Below are 20,825 nucleotides of genomic sequence, written 5' to 3' on the forward strand. Positions count from 1 at the left end.
TGCTTCCACATGACTGTTGTGTGCTGCTGATGCCCCCCCCCCCCTCTGGTCATCCCGCTGCTGCTTCCACATGACTGTTGTGTGCTGCTGACGCCCCCCCCCCCCCACCTCTGGTCATCCCGCTGCTGCTTCCACCTGCCTGCTGTGTGCTGTCGACGTCCCTGACTCCCCCAGTCTGGCCTTCGGCAGGAGGGTCCCCCCTTATGAGCCTGGTCCTGCTCAAGGTTTCTTCCCTCCTAAAGGGGAGTTTTTCCTTGCCACTGTTTGGCTTAAGGCTTTTCTCCCACTAAGGGAGTTTTTACCTGCCATTGTTTATATAATAATTGCTCGGGGGTTTATGTTTATGTTTATGTTTATGTTTATGTTTATGTTCATGTTCTGGATCTCTGGAAAGCGTCTAGAGACAACATCTGTTGTATTAGACGCTATATAAATAAAATTGAATTGAATTGAATTGAATTCAGATAGACTTTCACATCCAACTATACTCATGCACACATTCACACCCTGAAATCACCCCCATCCCACCATGCTCAAGTCCAGTCCCCCCCACTAGCCACCACTCAGCACCCCAAAATGATCCAGGAGGTCCCTGAACCGCTTGGCCGGCACAGGACACCACACCAACACCAACACAAGACCCCTGACAGCAACACCTGCGAGCCGGCCCAGGCCCCACCCACCCATCACTCCAGCCTGAGACCTCTCCACCCCACAACGGAAGCCCCCTGGGATGATGTAGATTATAACCAGTGACAGATGGGAGTAATACCTGGAGCAGTTGGCGACCTCAACGCTGATGCCATAGCAGTGCTGACCGCCACACTGAGGGGCGGGGTTATCGCAGGCTCGTGTCCGGCACAGACAGGACCCGGCGTTGCCTCCATCGCTGTGGCTACATGTCGACCAGCCCGACCAGGCACCAAAGCCTCCATCAATTGTTACATTACGGACCTGTTGGTGACAAAAATAACAAGCAAATAAAATTTGTGCGAGTAATGGCTTTTCTCAGTCGCTGGTCATTGCATTAGTGATGCTTTCAGGAATGTGCTGCTTTGGCAGACGCAGCCCGCGGGTACAGATGGATGCAAACAGAAATCAATTCTCTGTAATAGATACAAAAATAACTGCATTACAACATCTACTGCGTGTCCAAAATTGTGCAGTTATGCGCCGTGAACATGAGGACGATTCAAAAAAACATTGTTGCAGGATCTAATGATATTCCAAATGGGGAGGGAGAGATTCAAAATGGACACATTCCCAGGACAGAAATATGAAGAAATAAAAGTGGTCTCATAAATGAATATCTGAAGCAAAACAGAATCAAACAGGAAAGCCCAGATATTGCAGTAGCAATGAAGTGATGTCTTGGGGATATGAGCTGAATACAAAGGGAAAAAAAGCCCCAATGAATCAGTGCTTTAGATGTTATGAGCCATGTCGCTGCTGCATTTCAGGGTGATCTAAAAATGAAAAGAAAGCTTTCACACAAGGAGGAGAGAGAGTGATCATCATCTGCTTTGGCAGAAGCAGAATAATGTCTGGCCTGCGCTCTTATTGGTAATTGAACTCTGTCGTGTGCCTAAATGAGGAACGCTTGGCTGAGAGAGACAACATCTGCATCAATGGGCAGCCTCGGAAGAAAATAACTATACAGGGACAGCCAATAAAGCAATATTGCATTATCATTCAAGCAGAGGCTGTAAATGATTAGGTAGTTGTGTATTATCTGTTCCATGCATATTTCATGCTGGTATTTTTCATTAAAAACGTTAAAGTGGAATACAAAGTTTACAAACTGTTGTAAAGGGTTGTACTTTCATTCATTAAAATGTAAAAAAAAAGAAAGCAAATGACAACAGGATGAAGAAAATAGATTAAATCTGAAGGGCGATGAACAGCTCTCCTGCATTATGAGCATTATATGCAAACAGTGTGCCCGTTTTTATTCCAAAAATGCTATAATATCATTGTTTTAGAGCATTTGTGAGGGGAAAAGCAAAGCTTCTGAGTGACATATTGAGTTTCCAAAGGACATATTGAGTTTAAATTTCCATTGCATGGCTAAGTGAAAACTTCTTCCATCTCTAACACCAGTGAAATCTTTATTATTTTCTTCATTTCCTCACAGACATGAGACTGCGATGCCATATGCCATTTGTGCATAGGTTTGTAAAGCGCATCTCCGGTCTCTGCCTACACAACATGACTCAGTGTGCAAAACCCTGACTGGCTTCCAGGGCTAGACTGACATTTTGTAGGAGTAGCTATGCAGCAGAGCAGACGCTCAGCCAGTTTAGCCTTCAAAAAGTATTAGTGGACTTAAGGAGTAAGAAAGACCACTTCTTGTTTTTTCAGTTTTTCATCTTGGCTGTGAATTCCTGCAAAACAGACAATGTTCCTGTTCCGGTTCAGCTTTAGTCCTGTATTGTACGCCCATAACTGGTTGTCAGCTTCCAAACTCAGCACTTCCTGAATTAATTCGTGCAAAATGGTCTGGTTGTTGGCTGGTTTGAGGTCTGTTGCTGTAAGGGAGAAACTCTATATCTTTTTTCATGAAGTGAATTCTTATGTTTAGTAGTTCTGTGCATGACTCTTTCAAGTGAGAGCGGGTTTGAGCCATGAGGATTTGCTGAATGCTGATAAGTTTGAGGATTTAAAAGAGTTACAAAGTGTACTCAAAAGCTCTTATTAACACTTCATTAGTTATATATTTGAAAATCCAACAAAAATGTAAAGGGTGGATAATAGGACTTAAAAGAAGGACTCATTGCTAACAACAATATAAACGTTGACAGTGCTGTGGGCTAAAATTATCTTTGGTAAAACACAAATTTAAGTATTAAATCTAATTTTGAAGAAAAAAAAAATCACCATTTTGATTATTGTCTGTGAATGGTGCAGGAGAAAGAGCTAGCTCATTATAACAAGAAAATGGTCATAAATGTTGTTTATTTCTCCTTGAAAACAAAGTAGTAGTAGTTGTGCTTTTTGGTCTTTTTTACAGTTCAGTTTTTGTGTGGACAATTAAAACAAAATGTAAATACTATAATAAGGAGACAGAGGACAAAAGCCAAACTACCAAACTAGTTCTCTTCCACTTTTAATTTTTCATTAAAAGTCCTTTACTGCAATAAATTCAAGAAGTGTTAATTGTTTCTGAGCTAATACTGCTTAAATGAAAGTGTGATCTGGCTGTTGAAGCAGCTTTTAGAGATGTAATTAATTTATGCCAAACAGCTCAATAATATAGGCTGCGTTGTATGAGGTTAAAGTGCAAAAGATGAAGTGTTACGGAGGCCTTAGAGATCTAAGCTGTGGGTAAACTGAAAAGGATGTCTGTTAAACATTCAGTAAAGCAGAGCTATGCTGAAATTGGACGCTCGCCAGCCTCTAATACTGCTCTGAATTTGTGATGCAAGGTAAAAATAAATGCAACAACTGCTTCTGCAGCTGAACCTCAGTCAGAGGCGAACGACTGAGGCGGCGTTCTCCATCGTCATGGGAGGAAAAGTCTTAAATCAAACTGTTTGGTCACAAGCTATAGTTGGCGAGGAATCTGCCCAAGATACTGTACATGTTAATAAACAGTGTATCTGTAGTACATATATGAATCTTTATGGTCATTATTTAATTTGAAACAATAAGAGAGTTTAGACCTTTTTACTCTGGCAGTGCAAACATTAAATCTCTGCAAAACCATGCGCTCACAATCTTTTATCTTGGTTGTACTATCATCACCAATCACTTCTTCATGCTCGCTGCACAAATAAGCAACATACCTGAAACAGCCCCTCCATACGATTTAATTGGCTAGCATTGGTTGTGTAAATGCTGTCTGATTGGCTGATCAACTCAAAAGTGAACAGATGGCAACGTTCAGGTGCTTTCATTGCATCCGTGTGACCCCACGGTAAGAGTGTTCAACCCACAATGGTAAATCCAAGAGCAACATATTCAATAGTCTAGGAGGTGACAAGGGAACACAGTAACATCACTGCCCAGCTGCAGCTTTCTAAAGGTCACGTAGACGAGCCAGAGGACAAGGAAGAATGGGGCAAGGAGAGAAGGAACAAGAATCAAATTGTTTTTGGTTTAACTAAGAAGTGTTGGGCTTGGAGATGGAGAAATACAACCATCTGTGAAACACAGTGGTGGCAGAATCATGATTTTAGCCTTTTTTGCATCATCTCAAGCAAAACATCAACCGTCTAACACTGAAGTTAACCACCAGAATATCTGTCAGAGACCAGAATCTGAAAAAAAAACTGCTACTGCAAATAAGCAACTACCTCATTAAGCAAATAAGTTGTTCTGCTGAAGAACATCTTTTGAAAAGCATCTTAAATCTACAGAAATACGTTGAAAAAAGGCAAGAAGTGAGAAATTCCTGTGAGGAAACCCACCAACAAGCCCAGAGCTGAAGCTCCTATGAAGAGACGAATGACTAAAATACCTCGGAGAGATGTTTTACATTTGGAAGAATATAAACATCTCGCTTGCAAGGTGAATCATTTATTTTTGGTGGATTGTATAAACATATTGTGATGTTTCAGGCCACGATTGTGCGTGAGAGTATCAAGCTTTACTGTGTGTACAGATAAGACATCAGCACCATACTCACTGGGCACTTTGTGATGCTCTGCTCCCACTGGCTCATTCTAACACTTTCCTCCAAGGTGGTACATTTCTTCAGCAGCAGATCCCAACCACAGTATGGGTCCCTGGCTCCTACGCAGGCTCTAAAAGGTGGGGGGGGGGGGGAAGAAAAACAATCACGATAAGTGGGCTTTTATGAACCTGTCATGAATGTACACAGATGATGCTGCAGTGGCTATCAGCATAAAGTCAAATATTAGGTAGAAAAAGGGAAATTACAGTGGAAGGGAGAGGATAAGTAGATGGAAGAAATGATGTATTAAAATACGAGTGCCGGGTAGAGATAACACAGTAGGCGAAGGTAGAAAAAGTGTCAGAAGAAAGATGACAGAAGCGAATAAGGAGACAAAAAAAACCTGTAAGGAAGGGGTGAAGAGAGTTTAAGTTGAGGACAAACACAAGATGCAGTGAAGCTACTCGCACGAGAGAAAAATGGAGGAAGATAAGAAAGACAGGAGAAAACTGTTAGTTTTGTTTGTGAATGTAGAACACTGACATGCATGAGATAGCATCAGTGTCGTAAAATTCCGCCTCAATGCAACGTACTAACAAATTTTTCTGTTATCATCCCAAACAATATCCATCGCGAGGATGTTTTAGTGAAGATACTGACATCTGTCTTTTAATTTCTGCTTCAGCTGCTTTATGGCGAGTAATAAAAAGCCCGATGTTACTTTTTTGCTATAAATATAAGTCAGCAGTGACAGCACAGTGACATATCTCTCTGCTACAGGCATCAATGCTGCCTGACATGCCCCTTGTGAAATGTTACCAAGTTTTTTTTTTTCTTCGTTTTTTTTTTCTTTTTCTTCGGGTTTCATGACAATGAATCTACTGGAGACATAAACAAGAGCTTAACCAGGGATCACGTGACCACACGCTATCAATCCCTGGGAAATTGCAAGAAGGCAAGACTTGTGTTTATCTGCACACACGAGGTGGCTGACACCATGTCTGTATGACGAACAGAAAGCAAACAGTTGCGGACTGCATCTGTTAGGACAGAGATAGTAAGGGTGACGACACTTGCACAACATGAGAAAGGAGAGGAAAAATGGGTCAGTACCTGTCTGCTCAAGACGCCGTAAGGGTTTTATAGATTCTACTCTACCCATCAGCTACATGACCAGAGACAGAGACGCACCTCTTTGGTACAAATAGGCAGATGTAAAGGACAGAACCAAGAAGCTTTCCCTATAGCAACCAAACTACGTCCAGTGGTGGACAGTAACGGAGTAAATTTACTTGAGTACTGTACTTAAGTACATATCCAGAGGATTTGTACTTTACTTGAGTATTAGATTTCTTTGGTACTTATTACTCTTACTTGAATACATTTCCAAGACAAATATTTTTACTTTTACTCGAGTAAATTCTAGGAAGGCTGAAAAGTACTCGTTACTTTCAGGTCTGTTCTTTTTTCTTCTTCCCTAAAATCCTTTTGGACACAAGCTGTTTTTGTCAAAGGAGGAGACCTATCACAGTGCACGCTCTCCACTGGGATGTACGTAAAGCGGAAATACATCAAGCGCTCAAGCCTCCCCCTGAGGGGGATCCAGACTTAGTTGGATGGTGCAGGTTCATTTGGTTTCAGTTCATGATTGTTAATAAACTCTGCATCATCTGCTGTCCTCTTATGATCCCATTCATTTGATTTGTTTTTGGTGTTTCTGCAGGTTTTATATAACATTGTGGTTCTAAAAGCAGCACATCAGTGCAGCTGGTTTCAAAGAGTTAATTCTCAGAAACAAAAGTTAAAAGATCCTTAAATTAATTTAGAAAAAATATAGTAATTTACTGATGTGGAAAATAAGAAATTTACTCTTACTCTTACTTTTACTTAAAGTAAATTTAAAAGCATTTACTTTTGGATACTTAAGTACCTTTAAAAGCAAGTACTTTTCTACTGTTACTCGAGTAATATTTTGACTGAGCTACTTTTACTTGTAACGGAGTAAATTTTGACCAGTAGTATTTGTACTCTTACTCAAGTACTGGGGTCGAGTATTCTGTCCACCTCTGACTACGTCCATGGTATAATTGCCTGACAACGAGACGGTTCTGGCAGGGTCTTTCTGTGTAGAGTTTGCATGCTGTCTGCATGCTGGATAGGGTTTTCTCCGGGTGGTCCAGCTTCCTCCCACTGTCCAAAACATGCAAGTCCAGATAATCAGTGATTCTAAATTAATTTTGTGAGGTTGTTGGTCTATATGTGCTCTCGTGGAGTTGGGACCTGTCCAGGCTGCTCCCTTTCACCCCAGAGGGGGGTGAGACTGGTCCAGCAGATCCCAGTGACCCTAAACAGGAATAGGCGGACAGATAATGGATGGATGGATGGAAGGATGGATTATGCACTATTGTGGCTGTCATATTTCTTATCGAGCACCAGAGGCAATTTGATGCCTTAGGTCTTCTCTTGTTTTGTAATAACAGGTTGTTGTGTGAAAGATAAGGCATGGTAGTGCGATTCGTTTTTTCTGATGATGGATTGAATTCAAATCTTGTGGGGAGTTTTCACACCTGGGACTCTGCCTCTGATTTTTTGTGCACCGGTTGATGGAGTGCCTTCTAAACAGACATAAGCTCAAGTATATCTGATAAACACACAGGGTCGCCGCAGGACAATGCACCCGGCAGAAAATGGACAGAGCTGTGCATGGGTCAGTGACAACACAGCAGGATGCCACGGAGACAGACTGAGGGCAGCCATGGGCACCTCCAGAGGCTCAGAGAAAGCTGATTTGGAGGATTTTAAATCTCAACAAAGGCCCCTGACCAGCACAAAAGCCTGGTCCTCTCTGATAAGGAGAATCTTATAAAAGAAGGAGCTTGAAAACTTCTTTGTGAGCACATTTACTTTGCACGTCTTCCCACTGAGATGAATTCGGTTTGTTTGTGCATGTACTCACTCCCTGGTCTTGTGGTAGCTGCATCTCTTTAGTGGGATCTTGATGACCTGGTCTCTTACGCCCACATAGAGCTCACTGCGACTGTGCAGGATCAGCAGGCTTCGTATTGGCTGCCTCTTCCTGGGCGGGAACAGCTCGATCTCCTCCAATAGGCAGCTCCCTGTGGAGCGGTTCAGCGGAGAAAGAACTTTCCTGATGGTACCGTAATCTGGAAGAGAGGGAGAAGGAGAGAGGATTCAGTCACAAAGAGGAGGACGGACAATCATTTACAAGAGAAAAAAGGTAACCTGGTAGAGTAAAAAAAACTGTCGAGGGCTGGAAGAAAAAAAATAAACAACAGGGTGAGGAAAATGGTGCACAAGCCAGTCTGAACCCTCTGTGAACTAAACGACAATCAGATTCTAACACAAAGCCACTGCAAAAAGAGAGAGGTGGAGCCCGGCATGCCAAGCTTGGTTATGGCATCAATATGCAGCAGTGTTGATGCGACCGGGGAATAGATATGGTACCTGAATACATGATTTTTGGCCTAGTTTTACTTAAGGGGGTATTCTAGGGGATGAAACCACTTTGTAGTTCTGAGAGAGGGAGCGGAGTGTGGAAATCCCTGTCATTTTGAATACATCCTGACCTTTTATGTTGTGTAAAGTAGGGCCCGGGAGATGCAGTTGGAAGCAAATTTTCTTTAGGGAGAGCTAAAACAAACACAATCTATTATACATGCAGTCCCCTGGGCGAGGAAAAAAGTAATTAGGTGTACAGTGGCGCCACGAGAAGAAAGGTGAAATGCTAATAGGTAACTTTGAGGCAGAGGAAAGGAAAAGTTTTGCCCCCAGCGGGGCAATGTGATTACTATTTCATGTAACAAGTAGTATAAGGGACTGGGGTTTGACAGTCAGATCTACAGCCCCACCATGAGTTAACTGCATCAGCTTCTTTGGGTAATCTTGTGAGCGTGGTGTCACGCTCAGTTACACACATTTGAGATCAGCTTCTGTGTTCAGAGGAGATACCATGGACACAGAGCTGCAGGTGTGGAGAGGCAGCAGCCTGCAGAAGAAGCTGGCGAGCTACATTCATGGTCCCGTCAGAGGGCAGGGATCCAAACACTGAAGCTTTAGTGGTTTTGATGTGTGTTGTGTTGATGTGTGTGTATATATGTACGTGGAGGTGACCTTAACTCGTGACTTATTGTTAAATTACTGCGATACGTCACCCGGTAAGTCATGTACCTGCTTCAAAATTTGGTACTGTACTTTGATGAACAGTGTATTTAAATAGCCTTCACATTTATGCAAATTTTCTTCATATTAACTTCACAAAAAAGGATCCTGCTCTAGGGCGGAAATTACTAATGAGTGCTGAGTAGCAATTTAGCCAAAATACTCGGCAAACCTTGTGTTTATGCAAAGAACCCCTCATACTTCGACATCTTTGGACTCCAAGTTGGAGTTATTAGGATTTCCACAGTGGCCCCAATCAGCGGGGTGCATTAAGGCATTAATAATAGCATGCGATTGGGTACATTATGTGTGCTAGCCAATGGCCCTGGCAGTGTTTCAGATGTTTTCATTAGTGTTCGGTTAGTGTCTGGGGAACTTCCAATGTGGGTAGCTCTGGTTCACAGCAACATTGATCACAGCACCATGCAAACAATGAGAGGGGAGTTTTTAGGGGAGATGCCAAGCAGGGAGGCGGTGAACTGGAACAGACCTATGTGTGTGTGTGTGTGTGTGTGTGTGCATGTGACTGTGAGTGAGAGGGAGAGAGAAAGATTATATGTCCGCACATTTCACAAAGGATATATGAGATAGCCTAAAATAACAGCGTCTACCACAGGAGGATCATGCTGACATTTCCCAGTGGGCTTATGGTGCATTAGCACAGTGAAGTGGGTCACTACATTCAAATTCTGTTCCGCCTATCTGCTGGTAATCCATATGTTACATCATAAAACAAATCCTCATACCTTGGTGTCTATCTGGTGACTTACCAATGCGGATTTCCACACCTTGCCAAGTCTAACATCACATATTGTCCCACCAGTATGATCAAACAATCTGCTGATAAGCAGATGGTGCCATGCAGGCGCATCAGGCCGGGCGAAAGTGTACGGGCCGCGTGCATGTGTTAGTAATCTTCCGTCTGTCTTCTTTTGACTCTTGGCTGTTTCATAGTGTGCATGATCTCTTGACAAAAGACTAAACTGAATTGATAAGTAGCGCGCTGCATATTTGTCTCCGCGTACATGTATTTTAGCGAAATTGTTTGATTTGGTTGCATGAGGAGAACATATGGACGTAAAGTGTGATATAACACACGTCAAAAACAAAGCTTTGATGTCTACAAGATACGAATCGAATGGTTTTATTATTCCTCTTGCGGGCCTTTTCTTTCATGTGCAGAGTACACTTCAAGGGCTTCAAGACCCTGAAGTCAAGTAATTCTTTGTAACAATCAATATTCATGGGTTTTTAAGCAAGAATCAATGTGTACATTAAGAAAAATGTACGCACTGAGGTATAAGTTAATTACCCTAAAATCTCAGCTATTCTGCCTCCGTTTGACTGTTTAATTGTGTCCTAATCAAACCTGGATTGGTGCCTGGATTTATTGGACATTAGCGTTTTCAACTAACAAATCTCACTCACTTAAAACCACAGAGAGCAGAAGAAAAAGCTAGGAGTTAAAGTTCATAAATACTTAATGTTAACTGGCCAGAAATGTAAGCGTTTATATACGATCCTGGTGCCTGAATGAAGAAGCTGAATAAAAAAAACTGTTTTCAGAACCTTAAAGATGCCCTAAAATTGCACCAGAAAGTGAAAACAAAACGCTCATAATATCACGGGACAAATACTGACACTATTTTTCCATGAACCGACAATCTCATACAGAAAAGGAACCTACCGGTAGCCAAGTAAATGATGTGGAACAGCATGTCCTTCCCTTGCACCACATCCACCGCCACATGAGTGAAGCGGACGTTGTCCTCCATGAAGTAGGGCACGGGGACCACAGGCTGGACCACCTCATGCATCAGCAAAAACTTCTGCGCATCCTGGAGGTTTCTTTTAGTCAGGTTCACGTAGGAGCCAGAGTTGATGGTGCCACACTGTGGAGGTGGAAATGTAAAAAAAAGTAAAAAAAGAAAAAGCTTTCACTGACTGTGCTGATAAAAACCAAAGCGTGGCACGTTAATAAGCTTAAGATTTTTATTCAGAGGCATCAACAAATGGAAAAGAGAGGTATTGAATGATTTTAAGTGAACAAGGATTTAAAGTCAATTGTGGGCTCTTGGCAAAGATTACTTATTCTCACAACCTTGAGTCTTTGTGGTCAACATACTGAGGCTGATAGAAAGAGAGTGAATGTTTGACTGAGGAGGAAGTTATTATCTCTTTTATTAGATTTTCTCCCCAAATGTGTGTGTGCGTGCATATATATATATATATATATATATATATATATATATATATATATATATATATATATATATATATATATATTATGTATGTATTGTATTACGTATTGCTGCTAAGTTTTCTGAGTGCTAATGTGGCTTAAGGCCTTTCTTTACATCAAAAATACAATTAAAAGAAGAAGGCAGAAAAATAGCTCAGATGTAGTGTTTGGGTTTAGGGATCATCGCATATATTCATTAAGTTTTATTCTCATATTCTGAGTCCCTGTAGAGTTTTGTGACAGACGCAGAGTTAGGCACCAGTTTATAAGGCGAAATATCTGTAAGATATTTCCCAGGTTTCATATATTAGACCAAGCTCAATAAAGGGAACATTCTCCACGTGGGAATTTCAAGGAGAAAATAGACATTATGATTTGTATGTCTTGAGGAAAGTATGAGTAGGCTCTATATGTGCTGATAATAAAATGTGCTGTTTCTATAGTTCTATAGAAAGGCACGATTATATAATGAGCTATATTTTTCTCTTCATGTTGTAACTGGTTCAAACCAGCGATGAATATGGGAGTACACACATCTATCAGCCGAAGGGATTATCATCACAGTCCTTTTTACACAGTGCAGCTTTATCTTTGTCCAGTGAAATGTAATTTTACAAATTAACCATTTGGTTTGAAATCTATATTTTTATGTATGTTTTTTTTTTTTTAACGAAGTTAGGTTTTGGTAATGCTTTAGGAAATATGCATTCACAGGACAAGATCATTTTCGTACTGTTATAGTGGTAATGTAGTGTTTTGTTCCACCTTGATCAGGACATGGTGCAGCAGAAAGCCAACCCAGGTGAGAGAAAGTTGGTGAAACAGGTCCCAAATTGGGGTTAGGACTCTGGATTGATGTCTCTTTCAAAAAAGACTATTTTGAGAAACAACACCAAGTGTTGTTTAAGAATATAGGATGTTGATCCTCAAAAGGGAATGCCATTTTGAGTTTTGTGACAGTGACCGTGGACATTAATCTATTTTGTGATTTTTAGAGGTGAACAAAAAGGTTGACTGCTTAATCTGAGTTTACTTAACCAGGTAGTTGATAAAACCTGCTTTCTGGAATAACTCTCCAGGTTGAGGTTTTAACAAAACCTCAGCAAACCCAGGTTATATTCAGAAGGTATGTAGCCATGGTGATCAACTCACAGTCATTTTTGGTGTATAAACCTTTTGCCAATTGTTTGCTTTAGAATTGTTATTAGTTGTGTTGTTATACTTATACGATAAACTAGTGCTGGGCGGTATGACCAAAAATTTATATCATGGTATTTTTCAAAATTATATCGGTTTCACGGTATATCACGGTATTTTTTTTTTCATGCACAACTGGGTGTTAACCACATTTTCTAATGATTTGGAAAGGAATTGCTGCAGTAAATTGGCTTAGAATGGCCTATTTTACTGTCATGAGGAGGATGCATAAATCAAATAAATTTGATTTAGGCATGCTTTTCAAAGAAAAAAATCTTTTACAAAATTACAAGGTAGAAAATATTTATTGAACATTTCCCAGCATTATGTTGTTTTGGTTGAATGTTAGGTAAAATTCTTATGTGGTTACTTTTTGGTTGGCCAACGATTTATGTTTGTGGTGCGCAACCGTTACGGGAGTGGCCAGTCTATTTCCTTATGTTACAACGCCGTTATTAATTGTTCGGTTTTTTTTCCCACTTATTCCACCGAACACCGAAAGTGGTTTTTTTTGCCATTTTCGGCCGAACAATATTGGTTACCGAACAATCGGTGCATCACTACTGCTAAACAGTCCCCGCACGGCGGAACGTTCCGCCGCGCGGCGTTCCCAACGTTGTGTACGCTACTGTACATACTCACCGGTATTACGGTATATGAAAAGTTCATATCATAAGAAAAATAAACACCGGTATTCGGTATGAACCGGTATACCGCCCAGCACTACGATAAACAGCTTCTTCATATTGCGGTGGGATGGGACTTTTGGCAGTGATCAGTTCTGTTTGAGCAGCCAGTCTAGTAACAACACAGATACTTTATACGGCTCAGTACTTGGCCTTCACTGAGCTGACACATGAGAGTCATGACGGGCTTCTCCAGGCTGGTGAATGGATCAGTGCTCTCACCTCACCAGGAGATGGGAAATTAAAACTCTGAAGGTCTGAGAGACGGATTATAATGCAACGCGTGCCGAGTGAGCATCCTGCTTATGGCAAAAACGTGCTGCATGCATGTGGCATGGGATGTTAGTAACACATGTCTGGGGCTTGCTTTTGTGGTTTGTCCTTGCATCGCGTGCAAGAGTATGAATCCCAAATGGCCTGCGTGAATATATTTTCTGTTACAGAGAGACAGAGCCACATGCTGGACGGTGATGATCATCTGTGAATGTGTGGAGAGATAGATGTTGTGCTTTTCTCACAAAAGTCAAGGTGAGGGACACAACTATCATTTGCTTGAGTGCCAATCCAACCCTTTTCAGCTTCCCCCTCATCACCAGCGCTCTACGCTCAACCTGGATAATAAATGCCACTCAAACATAAGGTCTTGAGTATGTTATACTGATGCCTCTATTTTCCTGCATATACACAGCTATTTTGCATCACCTTTTGGCTCAGAGTCAGATTTAACATATTTTACTGCATATGGAGCTGTGCAAATAATGCTCTTTTTTTACAGTAAGCAATTACAAGATGACAGGAAACCTATACAACACAGAGATGGTATTAGCTCCTAATACACAATGAACATGACTCATAGCTTGAATAATCCCAGCAGGATCAATCGTTGTAGTTCAAATAAATGGGGGGGATTTTCTGTGCAGACAGACAGGGAATTAAGCTCTCAATCAATGACTGCAGCGTGTGTAGTGAGTGATGAGTTCACAGTTATAATTATCCCTATGTGGCAGCTGTAACCCTTTATTTTTATGGCTGTATTTGTGTACAGTAGATATCTACATGGCCAGCAGCGTTAGTGCTGCTGGTTTCCTGGAGGTGTTTGTTTGTGGCGGCACAACTGTGAAAGTGTATGTGCAAAAAAAAAAAAAAAAAAAAAAAAAAAGGGTGGAAAATAGAAGACAGGCTATAAATCCTGCGCTCGTAAATCCAATCCACCAACATTGACAAATGCTTGATGAAGATGTCACTGAAACCTAGATAAAGTGTGCATCGGTCCAGCGGCGAGGAGCAGCCATTGTGCCCGGGCTTAAGTGGAGAGATGGGGACAGGGAGGAGGAACTGATCCGTGTTTATCCTTGAGGAACAGAACCATATAAAACACTATGCTATACAGAAACCCTTCTGAGATGCACCTATAGCTCTCTGAACAGCACACGTTCGTGGTCAGCTCTAACCAGACAGAAAAAAAACTATTTTTCAAGACGGCCAGTGATTTTCACTCATGCAGCTGCTGACTTGCAGATACGTGAATGCGTGACCACTGCGAGAGGTATCCGAGGCTGCAGATTCATTGGAGTGTGTGCATGAGTGTATTAAGTGTACTGTGACAGCTCACACTCTTTCTTATGAGAATCCCTTCCACCCTTTCTGCATGAGCAATGTCATTATAGATAGTGTGCGTGCATCGAAGTTCTTGATAGCAGGTTCATGCATCTGCTGGCTTGACGTAACCGGGATTAAGCACCTGTGACGGGAAACACATGTGGAGGTGAGGCATGTATCACCCACTGGTTGGAATTTAGTCCGGCACGGAGCACTGCGAGGATTAGCTACCTCGCTATCTGTTAAAACTGCAGAGCCACTTGTTTTGCGAATAAAACATTCCCTCAGCGTCATTGGTATGGAGCAGCAGCTGAAATCAGAGTCAGGAGCTTGGCTTATCACCTTTAGGTGCTAGGATGAAGAATAAAAATGAAGTGCTACTTTTGAAAAACAAACATGAACTGGACAACAGTTCACCGATCTGCAAGAAATGGGTGTAAAACACGCACGATTTCATAACAGATATCATAATGTGTGTATTTATGAGCAGAGACCTGTGATTGAATGTGAGAACAAATTAATATGAGAAGAGCTTGCCGAGACTCCAAGGTGGGCAGATCAGCAAAATTATTTATCAGGATACACAAGCAGTGTACACACTACGTGCATAAATTTCCATTTAATAAACTCCACGTACACATACAGTACGTTATGATGGATTTGGAAGTGTGTAGTAGTGTGCTGTGATAGGAACCAGTAGATCTCTGCGACTCTGCATTGGAATAAGCAAGTATATAAAATGAATGGATGGATTTGGAAGTGTAAAATATGTTAAAATGTATTGTAGCAACATTTTGATGCAAACTGAAACTTCCTTAGCTGTGATGGATTGTCCCACGTCCATCCTCATGTTTCAGCAAGATATTATCTTGTAGAACCTCGTGACCCTGAATAGGACTGAAGCTGGTATAGGTAATGGATGGGCCAAGTCTTTTTCTGCATGTCCACAGAGGATGAATTTGAGTCACTGTTTCTTGAACATGAGATTGTCACTTTTGTTTTGTGCTGAAGTCTGGACATGATGTGACAGCCAAGAAAATTACTCATGTGCCCATAAAGATGCCTCGGAATAACTTTGAACAACTTTGTTTTTTTTTCCATCAGCCTAAACTGTACTTTATATGTGGTAATAAACAGTGAATAGTAATGGCTTGATAAATTGAAATTGGTAAACCCAAGTAAGGAGGAGTAAGGAGGTTTGGGGGAATACGTATAGAACTTATATAGACCCTATAGTTAAACTCCAGAAAAGAGCTGTAAGAATAATAAATAAAGTTTCTTATCGTGACAATACTAATAAATTATTTGTAGAGTCATGCATATTAAAATTCATAGATATTGTATATTTAAAAACATTAGAAATTTTGTTTTGAGTTAAGAATAATAGCCTTCCTGCTTGTTTTCAGCATTTCTTTAAATTAAGAGAAACAAATTATAATTTAAGAAGGCTGTGGGTCTTTGAAAGATGTCGCGTGAGGACTAATGTTAAATATAGATGTGTTTCATTTTTGGGAGTCAAATTATGGAATCAACTTAGTGATGAAGTGAAACTGTGTAAATCTCTGTTGTATATTAAAAAAATATTGAAAAGTAAAATAATTAAGGATTACAATGCTAAATGATTGGAGTATAATTTGGTTAAGCAGAACAATTTAAAGGGAAATTTCTCTTTTTGTTTCTTTTCATATTGCAGATAATCTGGGTTTTCTGTTGGAAAGTACAGGGTAGGCAAATATAAGCTTTGGCTTTAGCCTATTCCTTTTTCGGTTACAGAGTTTATTATTATTTTTTGTGTGAAACTGATGAGTGTTAACTTGTATGAAAGTGTTTTGTCATTTACACACACACACAGTTTGAATTGCAAATAATGTAATGTAACCGAAATAAACAATTCATTCATTCATTCATTCATTCATTCATTCATTCATTCATTCATTCATTCATTCATTCATTCATTCATTCATTCATTCATTCATTCATTCATTCATTCATTCATTCATACTTTTGACTTTGAAGGCAGTTACACATCTTGAAAAAACACGGTCAGGGTCATATTTACCTTTTTTTTTTAAAACAACATATAAATGGTCACTACCAAATTTAGTTAAAATCTTAAAGTCACATATATAAATGTATTTTGATCCTGCAAAGTAATGTTTACCATGATGTAGCATTTACTCTTTTCAACAACTGTGCATTTATGTCTAAGAATAGAGGAGACCAGTTGCTGGAGTTTTGTCCCATTCTTGTCTGATTTCTGATTTAAACTGCTCAACAGTCCTGGGTTCACTTCATCTGATCTTTTTGTTTCATCACGTGCCAAATGTTTTCAGCTTGTGAAAGGTCTGGAGTGCAGGCAGGGCAGGTTTGGCCAAGAACTCCAGACCTACCACTAACACATTTACATTTGTTTTGCAGCTCCATCTTTCTAGATGTGGCTCTGATTTATGAGGTTCGGGTAGGTAAGCATTCAGACTCTAATCGGGAGACCATGTGTTTTCTAATGGATGAAATAAGCAGTTAAGAATTGTTTTGTTGAAAGGTTGAAGCCTTCCCTGAAAAAGACGTTCCCTCGATGGGATCTCTGTAGTTTGTACACTATACACCTTCCAGTAGTGATTTCCACATGTGCATGCATCCCATTGCTTGGGAACTAATGCACCTACATACCGTTAGAGACGCAGACTTTTGAACAGAGCGCTGTTAACAGATCACATGGTCTCTTTAACTGGCAGCCATGGTTTCCAAAATGAATTTCAGAATCCTGGGCATGCAATTCAGATTTTTGACCCTGACCTCTGCAAACAGATATTTCTTCAGATTCTCTGAATTTTCTGATGGCATTATGGCCTGAAGAAGATGCAACAGTTACATTATTGTCATTTTTATGCTGTTGACACTCTAACATGTTCTTTTCATAGCCAATCATGTCAGTGACCTTTTTCCAATTAGACTCATTAGTTGGAAGATGTTCCTTCACACATTTATTTTCAGTATCAGCTACTTTTCCAGTATTTTGTTGCCCATATCCTATTATGTAGATGCATAAATGCCATAACATTCAATTAATAAATAAAATGTCATAAAACCCAAAATAGCTTTCATGAAATAAAATGCCCCACTTTCAACATTTGATAATTCTATGTTTTTTATGAATAATACATGGGTTTATGCGATAAACAAGCCATTATATTGTGTATTGATTTATAATTCACATCGCGTGACACATTTTTTTGGATTTGGGCCACAGCAGAAATGTAAATAAAAAGACAAAGAGTTTCCATTACAATACCTTAAAGTCTGGGTTGGGGTTGGGGTAGGGCAGCCAGGCAGACCGTGAATTTTCCTGGTACTTAAAGGGCCCATTGAAGACCAGTGATATGGCAGTGAGATTGAAGGCACACACTGCAGAGGCAGCAATGCTGTTTCTAAGTGTCAGTAAGAGAAGAAAAGGTGAGGACATTCAAAAGACGAGAAAGAGGACATAGAGGGAGATATGGGTGAGAAAGGAGAGGCAGGAAGAGATAAGTATCAAATTTAGAAAAATAAAATAAAAGCATCACAGCACAAGCAGGAAAGTGTTCAGACTTTGTATTGTTAAATTTGCCCCAACAACACAAATGAAACACTGGACAAACAGAGACACACACTGGTGTAAGTGGTCGCCATTATTAGATTATAAATCCAGCTACAGGAAACAGTTAAGGTGCTCAGGCTGTCTGATTAACCATATAGATCTCAAACATGAAATACAGCTTTGACTTTTTAAGCTGTCAGTTTCCACAAGTATTGGTTGCTTTCCTTGGAGGAGAGAGTAAAGAATGAGAGTATTAACTCTCAACTCAAACTTGAGCAATGTGAATTCATATCCAGGGCAGCTGTTCATTAGACTCTGTGCCTGCAGGGGGAAATGTTTTCAATACCCTTCAAAAGACTTCTTTTTCGGCAATGTGAAGGCATTGACCATATAGGACTGATTACTCAGCTTTAATAATGGTCTGTGTGAGCGAGTGTGCATGTTTGCAGGTGTGTTTGTGAGTATACTTGAGTACAAATATGGGTGGGACAAATAGCAGAGAGAACTATGATGTATTTGAAAGGAGAAAATAATAGGACTCATTAGAGCCCAACAATGTTCATGATACAGGGTAGAGACTGATGAAGAGCCTCTCAGTGTGCGATATCTGCTGGAAGAAGTAATCCTGTTCACAGAAGACCTGCATGTGGTTTATCTGTTCGCCCTTCAGGGTGCCCAGTAAACAAGCTGGCTACATATCACTTCATTTTATTAACTCACTATATATATTTATCATAGTAGAAGAAAAAGTGTTCACATGTCACGTTTAGCACATGTAAATATTAGATGATTCTTTACGCCACAAGAACAATGTTTCTTTGGCGTTGCGAGAATTCAAATATCAAATGCAAACATTGAGAGGAATGTTTTTGAGATTTTTATACTTTTAACATCTGAATTAAGCCTGTAAACGATTGGGAAATGCAACAATCCATAAAGATGTCATAAACATCAACAACATTTTAAGAAGTGAAATCATTTTCAGAGTTTTAGATTTTGTTGAATGTGTCATGATGCCAATAAAGTAGAGATGGAGTAAATGTGTCTGTATTTCCCTCGTCTTCATAAACATGAACTTGCGTAGACGTTGACTTCTCCATGCTTTACTAAAGCTTCCTAACTGTGTTTTTACATGCTGAAACCTTTTGTCCCAGCCATAATCTCTTGCTAGACATGCTGATGCTTATTTTTCAGACTGCAATACTTCTTTAGTGAAGCTGTTGAGTTACCAGTACTTACAGGTGGGATGAGGAATGTCTGTGTGATGTCTGTTTATGTTCAAAACAAAACATAGACAAAGCAAGGTGAGCTAACTTCTCGTCCAACTCCTCCCCCCAAAGAACAAGCATGAAACCCCCTCCTGTCGGGGATAGACTGGAGCAGTGTTTGTTATGGCTTGGGCTTCTGCTGAACACCAGTTTCGATGTCTTCTGCTGATACTAGGCTGGTTGTTGCCCAATTCAAACTTAGCTTCTGTGACTGGTTGCATGTCAATTCTATGAAAAATATATATTTTTTGCACACTTTGGTACTAACCCCTGAAAATGGAGGTCAAATCAGGAGTAATCAGATTAATTCTTCATATCGCTGAGAACAAGAATTAGGATGACCAGGGTAAAAGGTCGACGTTGATTATTCAAAAGAGGCCATTTAATTTGATCAATGCTTGCATCTTAGGAAAGAGACTAAAAAATAAACATGGATAGTCATTTAAATTTTGATATCACAATAAAGATTTTAGGCAAGGGGGTGTCTATTATTAGAAATTGATGTTGGTTACAAGGTTTGAATGTTAATAAGTTGGTTCCAGTTGGAAAAACAGGTGCATAATTGGTGCATAATTTGTTCTGAAAGCAAAAACAAATTCTTTAAAAAAATACTTTTAATAGTTCAATAAATGTTGATACATTTTATGCAATTATTTCTACAAACTTGTGAAAGAACTTCAAATAAACGTGCCAGGGTAATGCTAATATTTAATTACGAATGTTAAGCTGTGATGGAGTGTTTGATAAACTCTCGTATTACTCACACGTTGGTGGTGAAAATGCCGTAGAGCAGCTCCAGCTCGGGTAAATAGAAAGTTCCCTGCAACTCGTTGTAGTTGAAGGGGATTTCTCCTGGTCTAGAGCAGTTCAGCCGGGCCTTCATGAAGGTGGTCCACGTGTCTTCCAGCAGGAAGCGGCCACCGATGTCATTTTTACAGACGCGCCCCACGCGGGAAAACACCGTTCTTCCACAATCGTGCTCCACAGCGTTTTCCCGGAAAAAGAAGTAGGTGAAATTGCTGATATCATAGGATGAGACGAAATTTGGCTCTGTTGAAGAAGAGATAACAAGAGAGGAGGAAAATGAATGGGGGGAAGGACCTCGGAGTGATAAAGAAGACATCTAGAGAAAAATTGAAGACTTCCAGGGGGAAAGATGAAGTGCAGAGAGATGAAGAAAAATACAGACAGAAAAAAATATTTAAGGTTGCGGAAGAAAGAAGGAGTGGGAGAGGGAACGAGTGTGTGTTATGACTGATTGACTCTTGTGTGTGTGAGTGTGTGTGAGCGTGTGTGAGCGTGTGTGAGCGTGCAGCCCACACAGCAGCAGGTGATCAGGATTAATAACCACGGGCCATGTTATTAATGGTATTGTGTTCTAATAAGAAAACTCATTTTTCACTCCCCAAACCTAAAGGTTAGGATGAGAAATGACCAAAACAGGTGTAGTGTAATAGCTCTC

The 20,825-nt window shown here is 40.3% G+C and overlaps 1 protein-coding gene across 1 annotated transcript in view; it reads right to left on the reverse strand.

The window, feature by feature from the left end:
• Positions 1-20,825, reverse strand: part of sema5a (sema domain, seven thrombospondin repeats (type 1 and type 1-like), transmembrane domain (TM) and short cytoplasmic domain, (semaphorin) 5A) — a 158,687-nt gene that overhangs the window by 57,080 nt on the left and 80,782 nt on the right. The window contains exons 8-13 of the mRNA XM_061713089.1: positions 20,128-20,413; positions 17,811-17,946; positions 10,482-10,686; positions 7,572-7,779; positions 4,628-4,745; positions 773-954 (exon numbers count right to left, since the gene is read on the reverse strand). Coding sequence (XP_061569073.1) covers positions 773-954; positions 4,628-4,745; positions 7,572-7,779; positions 10,482-10,686; positions 17,811-17,946; positions 20,128-20,413 — 1,135 coding nt within the window. The remainder of the gene's footprint in view (positions 1-772; positions 955-4,627; positions 4,746-7,571; positions 7,780-10,481; positions 10,687-17,810; positions 17,947-20,127; positions 20,414-20,825) is intronic.

The sequence above is a fragment of the Cololabis saira genome, chromosome 22 (genome assembly GCF_033807715.1).
Source record: "Cololabis saira isolate AMF1-May2022 chromosome 22, fColSai1.1, whole genome shotgun sequence".
Taxonomy (NCBI): Eukaryota; Metazoa; Chordata; class Actinopteri; order Beloniformes; family Belonidae; genus Cololabis; species Cololabis saira.